Consider the following 20,337-nt stretch of genomic DNA (forward strand, 5'->3'; position numbering starts at 1 on the left):
ATCTTAATGCCCACAAACCTGCCAGATCACCAATGAACCTGATAAGCGCAACCAAGGAGCAGTAGACGTGCCAGGAATATCCTCTGCATCTCGCATCCATGCACTTCCGTCGTCCTATGACACTCAAGCTGCTGGCAGCAATGCTCCGGTATTCCTCTCTGAAACATGCCAATCCGGATTTCCGGAACCGGAACCTCGTGGAGCTTCCGAAATTGTTCCGGAAGCTCCGTCCTTGGCCCGGTAGTCCGGATCCCCGCACGGAAGACCCGCCGCTCCGGCGCCCCCAACCACAAGTAAGGTTTGTTTACATACTCAGGGGTAAAAACAAGAACGTTGGATTGCTGGAAACTGGCTTGAATTTCTGCTTGACATGGTCTCTCGTAGCCTGGCCTGGCAACATGAAGAGCCCTGTTGGATGTTTAAGCCAGGAAACTTAGAATCCACGGCACAACCAGCTTACACCATGACATACTGATAGAAGCACAACTGCAAGACAAATAAAGAGGGAAATTTCTTTTGGCAGTAGTTCAGTCAGTAGAACAAACAGGAGAAACGATCCCAAAGGTTTCCTGTGAATGATCGGGTTGGGCACCTAACCGGCAGCGTTTAGGTTCTTGAGGGCACACCTGCAAGGAGGACACAATGACCGCCAACCACAGCAAGATGAAGAGTCTGACCTCTGGTTTGCATGTCTTCGGCACTCCCAGGCACCGGCGACTCTGTAGGTTGCTGTCAATGTTCAACTGGATTATCCCATTGACCAACCAATCGAGCAGCTCCCGAGGTCACCAGAACATAAGGCCAGATCGGATTAACAGATTTTTTTTCCGTTGTCCTGCACCACCAGAGATGGCAGGAACGCGGCGGAACGTTCCGTGACGCGTCTTCCTCATCCTGTTGTTGCTCGCGGGACCACAAACCCTGACAGTTTTTCCGACCACGCACAAACCCAGGAGCCTCTTACTCTGTTTTCCTTTTTCTCGCGTCCACCGTCCTCCCACTTCCTGCGCGTTCTCACCCCTCAACTCTCTATGACCTAGCATCTCTCCTCTCGGTACCACGAGAGCAAGAGATGCAGGAAAAGACCGACTCTCAGCTTCCATCCAAGATCGGTCCCTTCTTACTCACTTCTCTCTCTAGTGGGTCGGTCTTTGGGTCCAGAGTGTGTAAGTCCCGTCCTCTGCTTGTTCTCCCCCACTTTCTTCTCGGTTACATCCTTCTGGTTCAACTATCGACCGACCTACAAATCTTTCTCGCTCAATCTTAACAGCTTGGTCCCTGTCCCATCCCGAACCAGCTAACAATTGACAAATTCAAAGTCAGTGCCATGGAATCGGATCTCTTTTCTAACACTCCAGCCACTGGTAAGAACATCGGCTTCTTAATCCTTTCTTGCCTTTTGCTGTCGCTGGTGGTGATCATCCCCAGCTCGATTCCAACCGACTCTCCTCTCCAAGTCATGCTTCCGACGATGATTCTCACGATACCATCTACAGAGCAAGAATCCCCAATCGCTAGAACAGCTGAGTGGGTGAGAAATCTATCTCCAGAGCCTGCCGACCCTTTTAGTCTCTCCCCAGTCCTCGAGGTACGTTCCATTTCTCTCTTGCCAGTTACATCTTTCCAACTTCCAACGAGCTCACTGACCCCAACTTACAGGATCCCTTTGGCACAGACAATCGTCATCGGTCCTCCCCGATCATTGACCCTATCTCAATCAATATGGGGTCTGCCTCGCGCCGTCATCCAGACCCTTCGGCCATCAGGGGCAACTTCATTCCCCTGTCGCGATCGACAAGAGAGCGAACAGCATCTCCGAAGAATGGCCAGGACCCCAAGGGGGCCTACCTCAAGCTTAGCCTTACGGATCCGCACATGGACAAGCTAGCCGCCGTGTAAGTCACATGTCACATCATCTAAATCTGGTGTTGAACTCCACTGACAGTTATTCCCAGGTTCTCGGAAGACGATGAAGACGAGGTCATGCCTGCTCCCCGGGGTCGCGGACGAAATGCGGAGCACAATCTCGGCGCCATGAGCTCTCCAGTTCGTAGCGCTACACATATACGCTCGGAGTGCCCTGACAAGATATACAAGTCCGCGACTGCCACCACCCGCACCAGGTCCCGTTCTCCTACCAAGTTCAACTTGGTCCCCAAGACACCCTCTCATCGCATCCGTAGGTCTGAAGATGCCGATGTAGTGAGCTCTCCGAATCGCCAGGGACGCTCTGGCATCTTAGAGCGAGAAGCTGTTCCATATTCCTCACCGACTCCGGATCGCCGTGGCAACAAGCGTGGTGCTCGAAACGGCCCTCCTCGGCCGATTGACACCAACATTGCCCAAGCCCATGGTCGACTCCGCGACTTGCACATTGACTGTCAGCCAACCGTCGCGGTGCAGAAGCCTATCAAGGACATGATCCTCCCTCCTCAACCTTATCCTGCTTTTGACGGCCATCCTGTCATGTCTCCGGCTCGCCCGTTCTCCGACTTCTACAAAGGCGAGCCGGTTGTCTCTCCCTCCTACTACTCTCAGAACTCAGTTGGCGAGGTTGCAGAGCGCTATCCATCTTACCTTACCCCGCTTCACGTTCCGAAGCAGCATGAACCTGATGAGCCCAAGCACCTGAGCATCCTCCAAGCGTATGCCGAGGAAGCGTTTTCGGCCAACGCTTCACGGAAGAGTTCCCGCGAGCACAGCAACCCTGACGAGGCTTCCAGCAGCGCCGACCTAGCATACACACCGCTGGCGCCTTTCTTACCAAAGGGTGCCTCAGGAGGCATTCGTAAGGCTTCTAAGACCCTTATTGGCGAGGGCGGTTGGCTGGAGAACACCTCTAAGCCCAATCCACACCCAAACCTCTCTTCTAGCCACAATGCCGGTTTGTTTTCTTCCATTGTCAAAAAGGCCAAAGAGATGGTAGGTTTCCTCTTTATGTCCTCTTATTTCTCCTCTAACTAAGAGTGCTCTTCTAGCTCGAAGCAAACCAGGACGCCCGCGCATCGCGCAAGACTCGCGATTCCAAAGCCAGGTTGACACCTCGTCAACTCGCCATTTCTCTCACTCCCCGTGAGCAGAGCCTTCTGTATTGCGAACTTGAATTTGCCCTCGCCACAGCGCTCAACGACTACCTTGCCGCCCAGTTCAACGCTGGTCGTCTCCAGGCCGACCGACTGAGCAAGATCGCTGAGGAATGGCAGCGCAAGGGCCGTCCCAGGGTCGTCGGCTTCCGATATGACGTGGAAACCCAACTTGATCTCGTGCGTCTGCATGTGCACGACTTCAGGTTTTATCAGCACTCGCAGACTATCCTTGGTGCTCCTCCGGCCCCAACTGTCGGTCCTCCCAACACGGCCACTGTGCTTTCCATCATTGATACAGCCAAGGCAAATGCGCGTGTGATTCGTGTGCGGACATACTGCCAACCGGACACGGTGATCGCCAAACAGCTTTTGGACTGCCAGAGCTTGTTCAACCTCTTGGGTTGCCCTGATCAACAGCAAATAAAGCTGGCGGAGATCATGGCATTTTTCCGCGCGGCCGTGGAGCGCCAGAAGATGCTGGCTCAGAAGGACCAAGAGCTCCGCGAGCAGTACCAGCAAGAGGCTGCTCAAGCTGCCCTGCATCATCATCAGCAGCAGAAACTCCACCTGCAGCACCTATCTCCGTCTGTACCTGGCGCGCCTGTGTCCGCTGGCCAGATGTCTGCTGGTATGTCTGCTGGCCCCGCTTCGCTGCCGACGGCCAGCACCACCACCACAACCACCACTTCATCTGGCCAGCCTATCCACCACCAACTTCCTCCTGGGGTCCATCCCAATGGACCCTTTGCCAGCAAGACTGGCATCTCCGGCCCGGTCCTGGCCGGTGCCCAAACCTGGTACGATGGGCGAGCTGGGGCGGCTATGTCCCAACGCCAGCAACAGCAGCAACAGGCTCACCAGGATGCCGAGTTGCAGGCCCGCCGTGAGTATGAAGCCCAGCAGATTGCCGAACTCGAGCGGCACCAGCTCGCGCGAGAGGAGAGGGAGCGGAGGGAGCGGAAAGAGAGGAGGGTGAAGCGAGAGCGTGAGAGGAGGGAGAGGGAGCAGCGCGACCAGCGTGACTTTGGAGGGATCATTTGAGGAGTGGGACCAAGGTGGAAAGAGAGCATATTGTACAAGTACTCATGAGGTTGTTTGTTCTGCTTCTTTGTCACACTTACGGTGACGATGTCTAAGCTGATGATGCCTAAGTGTTGTAATTGTATTATCATGTAATGTTATGTATTTTGACTTCTTGTTGTTTTTACATGTTCCCGTCACAAGGCAGGTGTTTTGAGCTCAGCATCTGGCGATCTGTTCAGGGAAAACTAAAAATCGTTATAAGAACCCGATGTCAAGACGTCGACACCAGAAAACATCCTATTCGTGCATTCCACCATACATCTGCATTGCTCATATAACAGCCTACCAGGGGAAGAAGATAAGTCCAAAGACATAACAATTTGTCATAACTCATCCTCCTAGATCATAGAATGCAAACGCAGCCGCAGAAGCCAGCAAGTGCATATTTCCCCAATCTTGACACAGATCCGACTCCAGTATCAAACACCTACCACCTTTCACCCCTCTCCCTCTCCCACTTCTGCCGGTCCTCCCTGCACTTTTCCACATGATTCATTCCCAACCCCCCAACCACTAACCCCAGAGCCGTCAGCGCCGCTTTTAGCAGGGACGTGCTCCTTCTCCCCCTGCTGCCGTTAGAGCTCCTCCAGCTACGATTTTCATCGTACTGACTCCCGTCCCAAGCATACCACTCCCTCCGGGCATCGCGGTCATCAACAACCCAGGCATTCGGACCGTACCTGTCGCGGCGCCTGCCGTCAAAACGATCTGGACGACGGCAGCGATAGTACTCGTACTCTCGTTCGCCATCGTGGTAGGAGTAGTAATAACCACCCTGTTCCTTGACACCGTCCCAGTACCCCATTTCCTCGTTGCTGTCCAGTTGGTCATGTGTATTGTTAAGAACGGGAGAAACCGTCACAATCCTTGCCCTCCTGCTGGAGTAAGCGGTGGAAAAAGGTGGTCCCGTCGAGAAACATGACTTCCCATCCAATGGCTGACTCTGACTGCGGGATTGACGCTGGAACCAGTCGAAGGTGCTGCGGGACGGGACGTGCATTGATGATGGCGATGGCCAACACGTCTCGGCTGCCGGTGTTGAGCATGAAGAGAACGAGGACAAATGCGAAAATCGATCGACCACCTGTCGAGCCGCCAGCCCGCCTACGACTGAACCCAGAACGCTTGCTCCAAGGCCTGGGACCGAGGTGGTAAACCTCGAGTCGAGAAGATCACGAACCTTGCGGGGGAAACGGTTGTTTTGATGATGCTCGCCTTCTCGGGTGGGGATTCTTGTCCTCTCGCTGCTCGATCTGCTATGGTGTCTTTCTCGGGATGTCGGCCTGCCCCTGGGCACGTCTTCGAACCGATACTTGTTTCTGGTGTCTCTATCCCAGGACTCGGGGTCTTCTGGGAATCGAGGTTCGGCATGGCTTTGACTCCTGCTTGGAACGTGAGGCCGGCTTCCACCCCGACTACGCCGTCCGTGTGACGGCATGTTGTCTAAGTTCTGTGAAGGTTGACTCGGGGTCAGTTGTTGTGATTAATCTTTCTGTTCCGTTAGATAGCTTGAAACAGTGACTTGGGGATAGAGAAATAATGGTCATGGCATGTCTGCGATTTCAAGAACATGAGAAGCCTCAAAAGACAGGAGAAGGATGACGTCTTTATCTACCTACTCATCCGGGACAACTTGCTCACCAGCACCCCAAACAAAAGTGAGGCTTTCACTCCTGCCCCTCATCATCGCCGCCTATTTCCCATCCCGGTGAGAAAAGCAAACCAATATCTTGGAACCTCCAGTCAACCCGTGTACGAGTTTGTGAGGATGCACAACCCCTCTCTGGTGCAACCGCGGCAGCAATCTCGGGAGATATGACACGAGGCATCTCAGCTCTCCCTCCCACGAAACACCTACAGCCAAATTGAACGAAGCATGCCGAATCGTGGCACAACGTCATCGCAGGTCCGAGACTGCTGACTTGAGCGATAGTCAGGGACCTTCACCGAGGTCAAAGGACGAAGGTGGTAATGGGACCTCGTCGGCTTAGACAAGCTTCATAGGCAAGTATCCCTGGAGTAGCCGCATCTGTCTCCCCGGCAGGTTCTCGGTGAGGAGAGGTACATTGGACTAGGGTGACCTTCCAGGTTGCTACAAGATGATACAAGGCGGTTGCGTGGTGAGTGTCGCAATGTAATAAATGAAGATGAGCATGCCTGAGACCGAATGGGTAAGCAAACGACTTGGCGGTGGTCACCAAGTCCTGCTCCCCATCGCTCAAAAAGGCATCCATGACATGGTTTTGACTGATGACCTGGCTGAGAAGGATGGCCCGGGCGGGCTCGAGACACCAACAGTGAAGAAGATCCATGGCCATGCGGAGGTGGACAATTCGCAATACCGGTTGTCCTGGTCCATTCAAGGAGATGGGCACCACGCGGACCAGTTCTCCCAACCCAAGAACTTTGCCGCCCACCACCCGCCGCAACAAGACAAGTCTAACTATCATATTATCATTAAACACTACTATGTACATGCCAGCTTAACGCAGTTACCCTCAAAACTCCCTATGTTTACCCATCTATCACCCCTACCCAATCCCAAGGTGAATCACCGACCCCTCATCACCATCCTCGTCACCTCTTCCACTCTCCGCACCCTCTCCTAACACGCCAGCTTCGCTATCATAACTCTCCTCGTCACTAACCTCATACGGCCTCCTCGTGTGCGCAAAACTGCTGTTACTACTGCTGGCCAAGTCTCCAGACGGTCCCGACGGGATAAACCCTGTTGGTCGTTTTGTTACGCTGCGCGGTGTTGTCGGGGCTGTTCGATAATGCTGCTTTCGCCGACCGCGTGAAATACTTTCCCATGGTGGGGATGTGTTTGAATCACGTAGGCCAGACGGGCGGGCGACTGACGACGAGGAAGAAGCAGTTGTCCAGGTAGTCGAGGTTGAGGCATGACTCGGTCGGCGGGTTATGTAGTCGGGCGCGAGGTTGACGCCTTTGCCGTTGTTCCTCCCTCCAAAGGCAGCATAATCTCGCTCTCCACCCTCACTGGAAGGGCTAGTCTCACGCGGAGCATCATTGTCAATATCACTCTCCCCTGTCCCATCTATCCCTCCCCCGTCCAACACTGAGATCCCTTCAAACGAAGAACCCCCGTCCCCAACATCCGCATCATCCAAAAACCCCGGCGCAAGGGGTTTCATTCCCCTCAGCACCTCCGCGAACAGTCCCATCAACTCTTTGAACTGTCCCGCCGTTAGCGGCCGGCCGGAAAACCTCGCCGCCTCATATCTCCCCAAAAACTCCACAACCACTTCCTGCATACCCGGCCCCAACACATCCAACTCGGTCAAACAGGTCAGGTATTCTCTTAATCCCGCACACTCAGGCCTTGTTAACAAAGCAACCGCCCGTGGATCGAGCGGCTGCTGACCGTGCTGATGTTGTTGCTGTTGCAGCGGAGCGTGAGGGTCTCGCGGAGCAAGCGTCAGCGCCCTCGCTTCGATAAGGTTCGGCAACTCGGTAACGACGGTTTCGTATTGCAAATTGGGCTGGATGTCACGGGCTGTCGGGGGTGACCAGCCGGGGTGTTCGATATTGCGCCAGAAAGGGCGGCCGTTAGAGAGGGATAGGACGTGGATGCCGTCGTTGGTCGTCGGTTGGGTGGGCGCATATGTACCGGCAGAACGGGGGTTTTCTTTCTGTCCGCTGCCGGCGGCGGCGGCTGCCGGTGTTGTCACCTTCGAATCAAAGACCACCAGCGGATTCCTCGGTCTCGCTTCCCACGCAATCTCGGCGCTCCTACTCAGACCCTCCACAATCATCCGCCTTACGGCAGGCGGCACATCTCCTTTTTCTATCGGAACCCATTGCTTTGGAATCGAAGCAAGCACCGATCGGGAGATGTAAAGGCGGGCAGCGTAGATGAAGGCGACGACGCAAATGGTGACGACATAAACGATGATCAAGGCGAGGATGTCGTAGTTCCGGCGAGTCTCAACGCCCTGCTGGATGATATCGATTGGGGTGACAACGAGCACGGCGAAGAGGACCAGGTACAGGAAGTAGTAGGCGACATTGTAGACGAGGATGTAGAGGAGGGAGACCAGCGGCATATTTCCGAGGGATGCCATGGCTGTGGTCGCCTAAGCAGAACCGCGGAAGGCCGTCGTGGCTGTTGAGAAACGGTCCCTCGTCTTGCTGGGACCGAGACGCGATCACGTTGTGCGCGTCGAGCGATGCGCCGAGCTGCTGCAGCGCTGAATCTGCGCGTGGTACGGCAGCCGGCGACTGGCGATGGTCATGGCTGCGTCGGACGGTCGTTGCGCATTGGAACCGGCGGTTGTCTGTGTCGTCGCCCGGTTGTGGCTGCAGTCCCGTTGTAAACAGCAACAGCAAGCAAGGGGGAAAAAGGAGGATGAAGGGAATGACGTTGAAAGCTCCGTCAATGCTGCCCCTGTCATCGGGCCGAACATGGGAACCGCTGTGGCAGGGTTAGGGTCTAATGTACATAGATGCGTACCAAGTACCTTAGATCGCACCCCTTGAGACGTCACCACGCAGTAGGCGGACAACCGACACGGTACTCCCTACTCCGTATAGCAAGAAAACACCCGGGTTCCAGGGTCTCGAGTATTACGGTATACACTACAGATACAAGTCCAATCGCAAATGCAACATTTTGCTATGCGCCCGTTCTTCCCAATCCGAACCAGACTCCATCTATGAAATGTTACTACCGTCCCATCCATCATCTCTCTTAGAACCCAACATGTCACCTCGTCTTGCCGTTCTTCACCTCAACCGTTTCCTTCTCACTCTCCACCAACCCTGCCGCTTCCCTCGCCAGCCTCATATCCCCCAAGCTCAGCCTCAAATCCCTCGCATACGGGCCAAAAGCCTCCACCAGTGCGCGCAGCGCATCTCTCAGCGCAGACCGCACCTCGTCCACCTCAGGGCACTCCCTCTCTGCATCCACATCTGTCCAGTGTGTCGGCAGCTCGGCACGGAACTGATCCAACTTGCGGGCCAGAGCCGTAAGCGTGCGCACCAGAGAGGCGACGTCTCGCTGCACATGTCCGTACTTATCCTCACGTAGCGAATGCGCAGCCAGTCCGCCCAGCGCGTACGCAGCGTTGATGTAGAGAGTTGGCTCTCCATAAGGCGCACCCAGCACGCCGCGCGCAACGCGACGACAGTATTGTTGCCGGAACGGCCAGCCAATAGGCGTCTGCAAGATCTGGATGGCCTTGTCGCGGAGGAGGCCAGGGGAGTCACTGGTACCAGTAGCTTCCTTCTGGAGATCAGCAAGGCGCTGCTTGGCAGTCTCGACAGCTTTTTGGGCGGCCGGGCGGAGGGGGGAGCCTTGGCCGGGTGCAAGGACAGCTTGGCTGGCCGCCTTTTCAGCCTGACCGCGAAGCCCTTTGCTTTGAGGGACAGTTTGGAAGATGTCGTCGTCCTTCGGCGGATCCGTGAGGCGGTGTTTCTCCGTTGTCACAGGTTCGGTGGCCGGCGCGGGTTCGGGCTTCGGAGGCCCTGCCGTGTACGCGTCCATGTTTGTCTCCAGGATCTTGAGAATATCCGTGCAGATCTTGTAAACTTGCGACCACATAGGCCCGTCCTTCCGGTCAATGTCCTCGTAGATGGATTTGCGTCGGTCGGGAAAGTCGCGGGCTATCAAGGCCAGCTCCCACATGGCGAAACACTGTGCTGTTAGCGTGGGAAGTGAGTTGGACACTTCAGAGCACACTCACCTTGATGGACAGTTTCTTATTTTTGAGTCCGTTCAGGAGGCTCCCATTGGGATCCTTCGAGTCCGAGGTTAGGGGCTTCCCGTTCTTGAGCGGGTGCTTGGCCAAGAACAACGAAAAGGCCGTGTTCGCAGCAGCCCAAGCAAACATGAGCATTGCGCCTGAGATGAGACCCCGGAATAAAAGTGCGGCCGAAATAGGAAAGCTGGAAGGAAGATTGCTGCTGCGCGGAAGGTTGTAGATGGGTCGCAGGAAGAACAGGGTAGTCTTCCACACGCAGCTGCGCACGAAGACAGGATAGAAAAATGTGCTGAAGAGCATCCCGATGAGGGCGTGGTTGACGGCGTAGGCTAGGACGGAGGGTAGGCGATCGCGGAAACGACGCAGTTGGACCGACGGGTCGCCATCCTCTTGACCTGCAGCACTCCCGTTCTGCGGCCGGGCAGCGCCCAGCTTTAAGCGGTCGACATCTTGAACGAGATGCAGAATTGCTTGGTAGACGCCGAGAAGTGAAAGATAGGACAGCAGAAGCAATGGCCGTTCGTTCAAACGGGCTCGGTCAGCCGTGTAGTAGGTGACAAACTCGAGACCTGCATCTTCGTCGAGGGACCAGAGGTAGATGAAACCGAAGATGATAGCGGAGGAGGTGTAAGCGAAGATTGTCTCGAGTGTGTTCCACTTCAGTGCATAGTCGAGGAAGGTTTGAAATCCCGAGTTGGAGGTGCGCAGGCCAGGATGGTATTGGGAAATTCGCAGGATGACAACGAGAATGCCGCCGAAGAAAAGGGGAATAGCACGGAAGCCGGTCGGTCCGATGGGGAACCAGGACCAGAAGACTGAGAAGGGTGTTAGTATTAGCAATGAGATAGATCCCCCTTGGCGTCCATTTGACCACCCAAACTCACAAGAAGTCCAACTCGCCAGCAACAGGGACTGGAGGTATGCGATGGCCAGCACCACGAGACTTGCGGTTGCGAAGCGCCGCTGCAAAGCGGGCTGCAAAAAGTCCTTATACGGCGATCTCCTTACTGTAGCTGCAGCCATGGTCGCTGGGCATGGTCGGAGATAGCTCCAGCGGTGGCGATGGGGGGTGGTGGTGGAAGACGAGGATTGCCGAGATGGTGATGGAAAGTTTGTAAACAAAAAATGGCAGCTGTTGACTGAACAAAACCCATTGAGATGCAAGCTGCAACGGAGACGCGAGGCAGAGCTCATGCCAAGCCCCTGCGACCCGATTGCAACGCCAAGCCCACAGGTGCAGGGGCCCCACAGTGTGATTGGCCAACCAGGGATTACGTCAGGCGTGGGGCGGGTGCCTCTTCGAGCCCGGGCCGTGACAGGAGCAGCCAACCCAGGAAGCCGCCGGACAAGGACTGGACGGCCAGGCGAGGCACCTGATCACCTGCCTGCCGACTCCAAACAAACTCCATCACCTATCTCCATACGTTCAGGTTTCACCTCCCCAACTCCGTCAACTCCGAATCCGACAATTCCCCGGATACCGCAACCGGCCTTCGAATCACCTCTACTAATCAGATCGCTCGCTACTGCAATTCCGCCACTGAAGCTATAGACATACACCGATAACACTGTATTCCATCATCCACCGACCATGTCCTTCGACCAACTTTCCTCCCTTGAGGCGGGGCGAGGCAGTGGCCGGAGATCGGGCGCTGGCGCCTCCGGCTCCGCATCCGCTCCCTACAGCGACGACCCCGAGTTCCAGCGCCTGTCACAGGACCTTATGAATCGCCTGTTCAAGCTCAACGGAAACAACCAGCGACTCAGCGGGGAGGTCAGCCACCTGGGCACACGGCGGGACACCCCACGAGTGCGCGAGCGCGTGAACGACTTGTTGGAGCAGTCGCGCGATCTTTTCAAGGAGGTTGGCGAGGGGGTAAAGAAGATACAGGCTTGGGAGGATGTTACGGTATGTTGTTGATCCTATCAGAGTCACAATAGGTGATCACCGACTGACCAAATCTGCCCTGCTCTCCTCCAGCCAACGCAAAAATACATGCAGCAAAAACTCTCTCGCGAATTCCAAGCGTCGCTCTCCGAATTCCAGAACCTCCAGCGCCAAGCTCTCGAGAAGCAAAAAGCCTCAGTATCCGCTGCGCGCGCCGCCGTAGAGCACGAACACGCCGCGACAGGCACTGCTGGTGCCGCTGCCGGCTCTCACGACCAGCAGCCTCTCCTTCAGCAGCAGCAACAAGAACTCACCCGCCTCGCGCCGCAAGACGAAGTCGACTTCCAGGAAGCCTTGATTCTTGAACGCGAGCGTGAGATCCGCGCCATCGAGCAGGGCGTCGGCGACTTGAACGTCTTATTCCAGCAGGTGGCGCAGATCGTAACAGAACAGGGGGAGGTGCTGGACACGATCGAGCGCAACGTCGAAGCCGTTCGCGACGACACCCGCGGTGCGGATCGGGAGCTACGCTCGGCGGCGCGGTACCAAAAGAAGGCACGCGGGAGGATGTGTTGTTTGCTGGTTGTGCTGAGCGTGATTTTAACCATTATTTTGTTGGCTATTTTCTTGGGGTGATGGGTTGACACGAAATTCTTGGGTAATCAACTACCACCCTTTTCTAGGTGGGTTGAAGAGGTGTGCTGTTCTCGCTTCAGTGGACAGGTCGGTCGGCTTTCTTGTCATCTTGTTGTTTGGGGGAATGTGTATCTTGGTACAGGCGTTGGGCGCTAACATAGGGGTGGTCTGTCTGTCCCGCTGGATTGTTTACGTGTCTCCTCTTGTTCCTACAGCAGTCGTTACAAATTCTATTGAACTCATGTCTTTTCCCCGCCCTCGTTTCTGCCGTTGCCATCCGATTTAATGCTTCCTGGCTGGGTCGCGCTTCGGCATCGCGATATCCCGCTCGTTTGTTGCCGGAGGAAGTATCTTGGGCAGTGGCATGGTCCGCCAAATGACGGTTGTTGACACGTACGAGATGGTAGCAGACGCGAGCCAGTATAGATGCAGCGCCGCTGGAAGGTCCATGGTCATCGGCCCAACTGCTAAGGCGACAAGCAGCAATGACCGTTGAAGCCGCAGCCGCCATTGCACAGGAACTGTCCCCGGCAATGCACCCGGGGACGGCTCCCCCGTCAGCAGCACCCTCCATGCGATTTTGTTTCTGGGAGCCATATTGGCGACAAGGATGGCCGACAGCGCAAACGGGAGGATGTGGTAAGGATCCGCTGCCGCAAGGTTGGTAAACCAAAGACACCCGCCGGTCATCAACGATGGGTCGGCCATGTACGGCGTCATTGCGGCCAGTCCATCCCCCATTGCTGCAGCCCCGTTTGCCAGCGCCTCAGTCCCTTCGCTCGAGCCCGCCCCGAACAGCAACGTCCCAATCCACCCCCTCGGACCACCGCACAACCTCCTCACCCCCTCGATCCCCACCATCCATACCGGGAACACAGCCAGAGCTGGAACATACTCCTTCCAACTCTGCGTTCCCCACCTCTTTTCCAATGCCTTCATGTTGAGGTGAATTTGATGCGCTGGCCAGGACATGCCGCGGCTCGCGGGGCTTTGGTGCTTCTCGTCCAAGGACAGCCTCCTCTGTCTTACATTCCAGGCGCGGAGAATGGGAAATAACAGGTTCCGACGCTGGGCGATGCGGCGGGTGTAAATTGTGGTAGGCACACGTGTGATCAGGCTGACGCAGCCTGCGAAGAGCGGGATTGCGAGGTACCATGGCGTGCCGAAGTCATGTAAGAGGTGAAGTGTGGATTGAGAGGCTGTGACGGCGGTGTCGAGAGCTGTGGTGAGCGCGGTGGCGACAGAGAAATGCCGCCGAGATTGGTGGTGGTGGGGAGGATAGGGTGAATGTGGCTGACGTCGCTTGATGGAGAAGAGGGTGGTGGTTGTGACACCAGCTTGGCGGAGGCCAGTGAAACTAGAGGAGGAGTGGTAAGTGTGTTGTTGTGAGAGGAGAGAAGTGGGATGTTTGGATGAGAGTCGTGAGGAGTATGAGAGGGGTGAGGGTTGGGATGAGAATGATGACAACGACGACCTGATGAAGCCGGAGCGTGATGCCCGGAGTCCGGGAATAACTCGGATGCCGGAATGTCTCATTTTTGGAGTCAATTGGGCTGCCTGGACACCATGTGTGGCGACTGCTTATCAAGAGAACGAGGTTGTGTTGAAAGTTGACGCCCGGCCTCTCAACCCCTCTCACCGTTCACATGCGGCTCTCAAAGCAGCAGTCGAGCAACGGGAGGAAGCCCCAGCAGATTGGTTGCTTTGAGGCTGATGCACAGGGCTTGGCGGAGCGGGACTACCGCATGAGAGTGGGCCGTTCCACTGCACCGCTGCCGCCGACGGGCCTGGGGATGGGGAATTGGAAACTGCTGAGGTGTCCGTGAAATGGCGTGGGGCATCCATGTCAGAAGCAACCTGAAATATGCTCCTGCCTCTGGACTTCCACGATCCATCCTCGTCCTTCTCCTCTCGAATTTCGGTCACTCTTAATTCCTTTCTCTGACTCTCTGAGCTAACTGGGATACATTACCTAACCACTTGATTCTCCCGAGCCATGCGCACACCATAGCGATAAACTCCTAAAGATAATGGCGTCGTCTTCCTGTGCCATAGACGACGGGGCCAACATGTGCTCCCCGTCCTCGTCCCTTGCAAGCCACACGCTCTTCTCAAAGGCCATTCTGGTCCTATGCCTGGCACCGCTAGCGTACATGGTGCTCCCATTCCTGTGGAAGGCCATAGGATTTGCATTTGGCTGGCGTCTTCAACAACGGAGCGCGCATCGCCGCCGTGAGATCGTTGAGCTGACTAGGTCAGAAGAGAATAAGTACTTTGAAGAGAGGAAAAATTCATCCAATCCCAGCAAGACTGAGGATGGCAAAGATGGTGATTGGGAAAAAGTGGACACTTTCAACCTGGGCACGTCCAAGAACGGTGCTCCATCAGAGGACGAGGATTGGGACGGCATCATCGGCTTCTTCCACCCCTTTTGGTGAGTATTCATCCAGATTATACTCACCGCTTGCTGACCATGCCTCCCAGCAATGCCGGCGGCGGAGGAGAACGAGTCCTCTGGGCCGCCATCCGCGCCACCCAGCAGCGTTGGCCCCGTGCCACCTGCGTCGTCTATACCGGCGATCACGGCGTCACCAAGGATGCCATACTCTCCCGGGTCTCATCCCGCTTCAACATTCAGCTGCATCCTCCTACCATCCATTTCCTTTACCTCACCACCCGCCACTGGGTCCTCGCCTCCACTTGGCCGCGCTTCACTCTGGCCGGCCAGTCTCTAGGCTCCATCATCATGGCCTGGGATGCCTTTTCGCTTCTCGTCCCGGATATCTTCATTGACACGATGGGCTATGCATTTGCCCTCGGCCTAGCCAAGTTTCTCTTTGGCAAATCAGTGCCGACGGCAGCGTATGTGCACTACCCAACCATATCTACCGACATGCTTGACTCTCTGGATCCTTCCTCTGCTGTCGGAGACAAGGGCCTGAATGCCGGTCAGGGTGTTGGGTTGCGCGGCGCTCTCAAGAAGCGGTACTGGCGCCTCTTCGCTGCCGCTTACTCCCTTGTCGGCGCCTCGGCCGATGTCGTCATGACCAACTCTTCCTGGACGCAGAATCATATCCAGCAGCTGTGGGGTCCGCGGAGACAGAGCAGCCAGCCACCCATCGCGGTCGTCTACCCTCCCGTTGCGGTCAGCGAGCTCCTGCGCGAGGTCGACGTCTCCCCTGCCAGTGATCAGCGTCGGGAGAAAATGCTGTTGTACATTGCCCAGTTCCGGCCAGAAAAGAATCACCAGCTTATTCTCCAGGCCTTCGCCGAGTTTGTCAAGTCCTCTGAATACACGAAAGCGGCGGACGGCGCGCGACTGGTGCTCGTTGGGAGCGTTCGCGGCGATGCTGACTCAAAGCGTGTTTATCAGCTGCGGTTGCTGGCGAATGAGCTTCACATCAAGGACCGGGTCGAGTTCAGGTTAGATGCGCCCTGGAAGGATGTCCTGGACCTGCTGAGAAGAGCATCGGTGGGCGTCAATGCCATGTGGAATGAACATTTCGGCATCGGAGTGGTTGAGTACCAAGCTTCCGGGCTTGTGGCCGTCGTCCATGATAGTGGAGGGCCAAAGATGGATATTGTGGTAGATATCGAGGGGAACCCAACAGGTAAGTGCTCAAATTCTCAATACTTGTGAGAGACGTGATGGCTCAAAACCGTCGGCTGCGGCGCTGACTCTCTGCCTTGCAGGTTTCCATGCAACAACAGCCAGCGAGTTTGCTGCCGCCTTCGACAAGGCGCTCACCCTGCCCGACCCCTTGGCTGTGCGTCTCCGCGCCCGTAGGTCTGCCCAACGCTTCACTGAGGAGGAATTTGCCAGGCGTTGGATCGAGCAGACTGAGGGTCTGTTCAAGGCGAAGTCGGTGCGGGTTCGGAAGACGCATTAGTCCTGGCTACCAGGCAATTTTTTCTTCAATGGTTTTTTCGGGGTTCTTGGTTTGGCTCTGGTACAGCGCATACCCATGCGGGAGGATAAGATACCCTTTCTATATATTTGATCTCGATGTGCCTCTTTTTCATCAATCGTGGGCGTTGGGGTAATGTTCAGACTTTTCAGCATGCATCTCGGCCAGTGAAACAGTATTCTTGTCTTTCATATGCCATCATCTCATCGCGAGTCTCTTGCCCTCTAAACACCCGTGCTGCTACGCATCAACCCGGTTCAAAACTGCAACACCCTCCACATGTCCTGTTTGCGGGAAGAAATCAAAACCCCTAATACTCTCAATCTCATACCGCACCTTCTTCTGCCCCTCGGCTTCTTCCTTTGCGGCCTCCCCGGGCATAAACCCTTGCACGCTCCCTCGTACCAGAATGCCCACATCCCTCGCCTGCGTATGCACATTACAGCTCACATAGACCACCCGGCGAGGCGCATACTCGAGCAGCTGCCGCAGGAACGATGCATCGCAACCTTTTCGCGGCGGGTCGAGAACCACGACGGTTTCGTCGGGATCGTACACTCCGCGGACCGACTTGAAGAGCTCTGGAGCATCGGCGGCGATGAATTTGCAGGTCTTGTTTTGCCTCTGGCCGTGGTTGTTTGTGGAGGTGGGAGTGGGTTCGCGGCTGCCTACCAGCCCGTTGAGCGCCGCGTTCCGTCTGGCAAAAGCGATGGATTTTTCGGCAATGTCAATGCCGATGCTGCCTCCCGGGAAAAGCGATGCCTGGGTGATGGTGAAGAGTCCCGACCCGGAGTAGGCGTCGATGAGGTACTTGATGGGCTTTTTCCTTCCCGTGGTCTGGTCATCGTTATCCCTCGGGAGGATGTGCTCGCGGATATACGCCGTAAACGGCGACAAGATGGAATTGTTGTTTTGGAAGAATGCTCCCGCGGGGTTGGTAAAGACAAAGTCGTCAATGTACTCGGTCGCGGTCGCGTTCTGGTCGGTGATGCACGTCTTGAAATCGACATACGCATCCGTCTCGACCCTCACGGCATCGGCCGGGAGTCCTTCAGGCACAGGTACAACTTCTCCTGGCGACGATTTGCGCACGCGCGTCGTGCTCTCGCGCAACAGGATCGTCGCGCCCCTGGTGTACTTGGTGTACTCTGTCTTGAGCCGCTCCCGTTCAGCAGCGAGCCCCTTCCGCACGGCGTCGGTACCGATTGGGCAATCCTCGACGTCCATGACCCTGCGCGTGCCTTTTGGGGTGAAGCCAAAGGGAGGAGGGGAGGTGAAGGTTTGCTTGGGTCCCTTGCGGCGGAAACAGCCGGGAGGGCCGTCAAAGTGCGGTGTGAGCTTGGTGCGATAGCCGTATTGCAACGGGCTTCCGATAGTGGGGAGGATGTCAGGGACGACATCGGGGGACAGGCCGGAGAAGGCGCGGTAAGCCTTGACTACGATGTTGCGCTTGATTTTCAGTTGCTCCGCGTAGTCGAGCATTTGGAACTGGCAACCGGAGCAGGCCGCGAAGTATTTGCAGCGGATGCGGCTGTCATCGCGGAGAGGGGAAGGGCTGACGACGGACAGAAAGTCGGTATGGGTGTAGCCGTCGTCGAGGTTGTGGTGACGTACACGCGCCTTGACCGTATCCCCAGGGACGGAGAAGGGTACCACATATACGTGGTTGGAGCCTTTTTGCCGGGCCAAGGCGTCACCGGTAGATGACAGCTCGACGACATCGAGCTCGATCTCGGCGCTGACTTCAGGAAGAGAGGCGATATCGATCTCAGGGACTTCGTCCGTCTCTGTCCCGTCAGCTATCCTTTGCGCCTTGAGCATCGCCTGCACCTCGAAGAGCAAGATCTCCTCATGGGATCCCTCGACCATGGGCTTCGGCTGCTTCGGTTGCTTTTTCCTGTGCTTGGGCTTGCGTTGTTGGTGTCCATCAAACGGCCGTTTTGTGGGCTGCTTGAGGTCCTCCACGGGAGGTGGCGCAGAGGCAGCGCCGGCATCATGCTGGGTTGGCTGATTGGTTGCCATGGCAGACATAAGCAGCGAGTTGATTCTCGATATCGCCAGCCGGGATGGATTCGGGAGGAATTGGCGTGTGAGTGGCGTTGGTGAAAGTGAAACGAGACGCCGTGAGAAAACTTTCACGGCGCCGAGTTGCATTGATGATCAAGCCCAAGTTAATTAGGCCAAAACTGGGGAGAGGTAAATAAACCCAGGGACTGAAACTGGCAATTCTCGACTCACTCAAAATACCTACACATGGGTTTTGAGACTTCAGCTGAGAATGACAAGTTCAAGTTGTGAAAGATTTTGGAAGGTTGATGTTTGTTTCATCTGAGCAAGCTCCACACCGCGAAACTGGTAATTTTCGTTCGACAGCCGTGGCGTAACATGTAATAAGATACGGTATCATTTGAAGTTCCCTCCACTGGTTGGTGCTGTCGACACCGGCCAGGAGTGAGGACCTAGAAGCCTCGCCGCCCGAATGATAAAGTCGCAGACATGGGAAACACCCAGACATGACATAAAGCCAAACAACGCCAGTTTACGCCATACTCGACACCGTGCCGTTCCATCTGACTTATGGGGTATCATCCTTGTTTTCTGCCCACGTCCCAAGTCCCCGAACCTCCAGATACCAAGTCATTCCGCCTTTCGCGCACCCAAATCCAAGTCGCCATGCGCCGCGCCTTCGAAGTTAACAATATTTCCTTCATCCAGTTTTCTCCCAGCCTCATCCTACCCGAGCACCACCTGCTCATACTGCTCGGGATCCAAGTATTCGCACAGCGTCCCCTGCAATGCGGCCCGGCTCTTCGCAATGGCAGGGAGAATACCCTGGATCTGGCCGAGGTTGTTCTGCATGCTCTCCATGTGGCTGCTGATCTGCTGCGAGAGCGCCAGGAGTTCCTCCTCGTCCTGTAAGTCCTAAATGTCCAGGTTAGCAACATCCCAAACAAACAACCAAGAAACCAAAAGCACTCACTTTAAACACGCCCCCCACGACTACTTCCTCCCCCTTCGGCACCACAACTTCCAAACCCCCATTGCTCTTCGCCCCGCCGCCGACACCAGCAGCAAGGGGATGATCTCTCCCTTTCCCTTCTCCCTCTTTCCAACCCCTGGCCTGCGCGCGCGCGTTTCCCTCCAGTTCCCTCAGCGCCGCATAATCTCTCTCCAGTGCCCTCTCCTCCCGTTCCTTTTCCGCCTTCAACAACTCCACGCTGTGCAACAAGGGATCTAGCGCCCTTTCCAGCCCGGCGATTGCCGCGACAGTCTGCTCAAAATCAAATTCCGCCGCGTGACTAGCAGCCGCCTTCTCCGCGCCCGCACCTTTCTTTCCACTGCCCCGCCCGCGCGCTGACGTGGAGGTGGCTGGTAAAGACGGTGGGGGAAATGGCATGCCTTTGGCAAGCTTAGAGCGGAGCCTGGCGGAAAAGGTCGTGAGGATAGACTGCGCCTGGGCGTAGCGGGCGTCGCGGTCGCGAAGGCGGTGGAGTATAGGGAGGGTGCAGTCAGTGAGGATAGCCTCAATGGCGGAGATGGATGGCGCATCAAGGGGAGTCCATTTACTGGCAATAGTGGAACGTGGGATGGAGCGGGTGAGGGTAGTTAAGAATGGTGTGTAATTGTTCTCATTGTTGTGCGTGGCGCCAGTCGTGGCACCGGGGGGAGCAGGCTCAGGTGAAGATGGGTGGCGTTGAGGTTCATGCTCAGAGATTGGTTTGGAACGTCGGGTAGGGGCCGCGCTCGCTGGTTCTCGAGGAGATGAAGTGTTGTCGGAGGCATCAGGACGGCCCCGGTTCCGTTTCATGGTCTGCTCGGTCTGCGGAGGGGAAGTTTGATTCTGCGCGTTGGAGAGGGAGACCTCTGCGAGGGTTTCACGGCTACGTTTCTGCTTTTCAGCTACTGCCGCTTTTCCTGATTTGCTGTTTGACCTGGTAGACTCCGAAGACTCTTGAGTAGTGTCTTTCCGGTTCTCCTGTCGGCTTTTTCGTCCCTCCTGATTTGGGCGCTGT

At 56.0% G+C, this 20,337-nt stretch overlaps 9 protein-coding genes across 9 annotated transcripts; 3 read left to right on the forward strand and 6 right to left on the reverse strand.

Annotated features, from left to right (window-relative positions):
- Positions 1-98: 98 nt before the first annotated feature.
- VTJ04DRAFT_9381 (uncharacterized protein) lies at positions 99-4,127 on the forward strand (the record flags this gene model as incomplete). The annotated part of the gene is made up of 8 exons (XM_069367922.1): positions 99-298; positions 1,141-1,166; positions 1,320-1,364; positions 1,497-1,588; positions 1,660-1,895; positions 1,956-2,179; positions 2,243-2,922; positions 2,979-4,127. 8 exons carry the CDS (start codon positions 99-101, stop codon positions 4,125-4,127), a joined length of 2,652 nt encoding a protein of 883 aa, XP_069216202.1.
- A 469-nt stretch (positions 4,128-4,596) lies between these two features.
- VTJ04DRAFT_9382 (uncharacterized protein) lies at positions 4,597-5,169 on the reverse strand (the record flags this gene model as incomplete). Its single annotated transcript, XM_069367923.1, has 1 exon — positions 4,597-5,169. One exon carries the CDS (start codon positions 5,167-5,169, stop codon positions 4,597-4,599), a length of 573 nt encoding a protein of 190 aa, XP_069216203.1.
- A 1,531-nt stretch (positions 5,170-6,700) lies between these two features.
- Positions 6,701-8,254, reverse strand: VTJ04DRAFT_9383 (uncharacterized protein; the record flags this gene model as incomplete). The annotated part of the gene is made up of 1 exon (XM_069367924.1): positions 6,701-8,254. One exon carries the CDS (start codon positions 8,252-8,254, stop codon positions 6,701-6,703), a length of 1,554 nt encoding a protein of 517 aa, XP_069216204.1.
- Positions 8,255-8,895: 641 nt separating this feature from the next.
- Positions 8,896-10,915, reverse strand: VTJ04DRAFT_9384 (uncharacterized protein; the record flags this gene model as incomplete). The annotated part of the gene is made up of 3 exons (XM_069367925.1): positions 8,896-9,825; positions 9,875-10,707; positions 10,777-10,915. 3 exons carry the CDS (start codon positions 10,913-10,915, stop codon positions 8,896-8,898), a joined length of 1,902 nt encoding a protein of 633 aa, XP_069216205.1.
- A 568-nt stretch (positions 10,916-11,483) lies between these two features.
- VTJ04DRAFT_9385 (uncharacterized protein) lies at positions 11,484-12,416 on the forward strand (the record flags this gene model as incomplete). Its single annotated transcript, XM_069367926.1, has 2 exons — positions 11,484-11,801; positions 11,874-12,416. The coding sequence occupies 2 exons, from the start codon at positions 11,484-11,486 to the stop codon at positions 12,414-12,416; spliced, it is 861 nt and encodes a 286-aa protein (XP_069216206.1).
- A 282-nt stretch (positions 12,417-12,698) lies between these two features.
- VTJ04DRAFT_9386 (uncharacterized protein) lies at positions 12,699-13,355 on the reverse strand (the record flags this gene model as incomplete). The annotated part of the gene is made up of 1 exon (XM_069367927.1): positions 12,699-13,355. One exon carries the CDS (start codon positions 13,353-13,355, stop codon positions 12,699-12,701), a length of 657 nt encoding a protein of 218 aa, XP_069216207.1.
- Positions 13,356-14,446: 1,091 nt separating this feature from the next.
- On the forward strand, positions 14,447-16,306 carry VTJ04DRAFT_9387 (uncharacterized protein; the record flags this gene model as incomplete). The annotated part of the gene is made up of 3 exons (XM_069367928.1): positions 14,447-14,850; positions 14,901-16,027; positions 16,110-16,306. The coding sequence occupies 3 exons, from the start codon at positions 14,447-14,449 to the stop codon at positions 16,304-16,306; spliced, it is 1,728 nt and encodes a 575-aa protein (XP_069216208.1).
- Positions 16,307-16,564: 258 nt separating this feature from the next.
- Positions 16,565-18,346, reverse strand: VTJ04DRAFT_9388 (uncharacterized protein; the record flags this gene model as incomplete). The annotated part of the gene is made up of 1 exon (XM_069367929.1): positions 16,565-18,346. The coding sequence occupies one exon, from the start codon at positions 18,344-18,346 to the stop codon at positions 16,565-16,567; it is 1,782 nt and encodes a 593-aa protein (XP_069216209.1).
- Positions 18,347-19,057: 711 nt separating this feature from the next.
- VTJ04DRAFT_9389 (uncharacterized protein) lies at positions 19,058-20,132 on the reverse strand (the record flags this gene model as incomplete). Its single annotated transcript, XM_069367930.1, has 2 exons — positions 19,058-19,246; positions 19,305-20,132. 2 exons carry the CDS (start codon positions 20,130-20,132, stop codon positions 19,058-19,060), a joined length of 1,017 nt encoding a protein of 338 aa, XP_069216210.1.
- Between the last annotated feature and the right edge of the window lie 205 nt (positions 20,133-20,337).

Source organism: Mycothermus thermophilus (genome assembly GCF_041956435.1).
Source record: "Mycothermus thermophilus strain CBS 625.91 unplaced genomic scaffold VTJ04scaffold_6, whole genome shotgun sequence".
Classification (NCBI taxonomy): Eukaryota; Fungi; Ascomycota; class Sordariomycetes; order Sordariales; family Chaetomiaceae; genus Mycothermus; species Mycothermus thermophilus.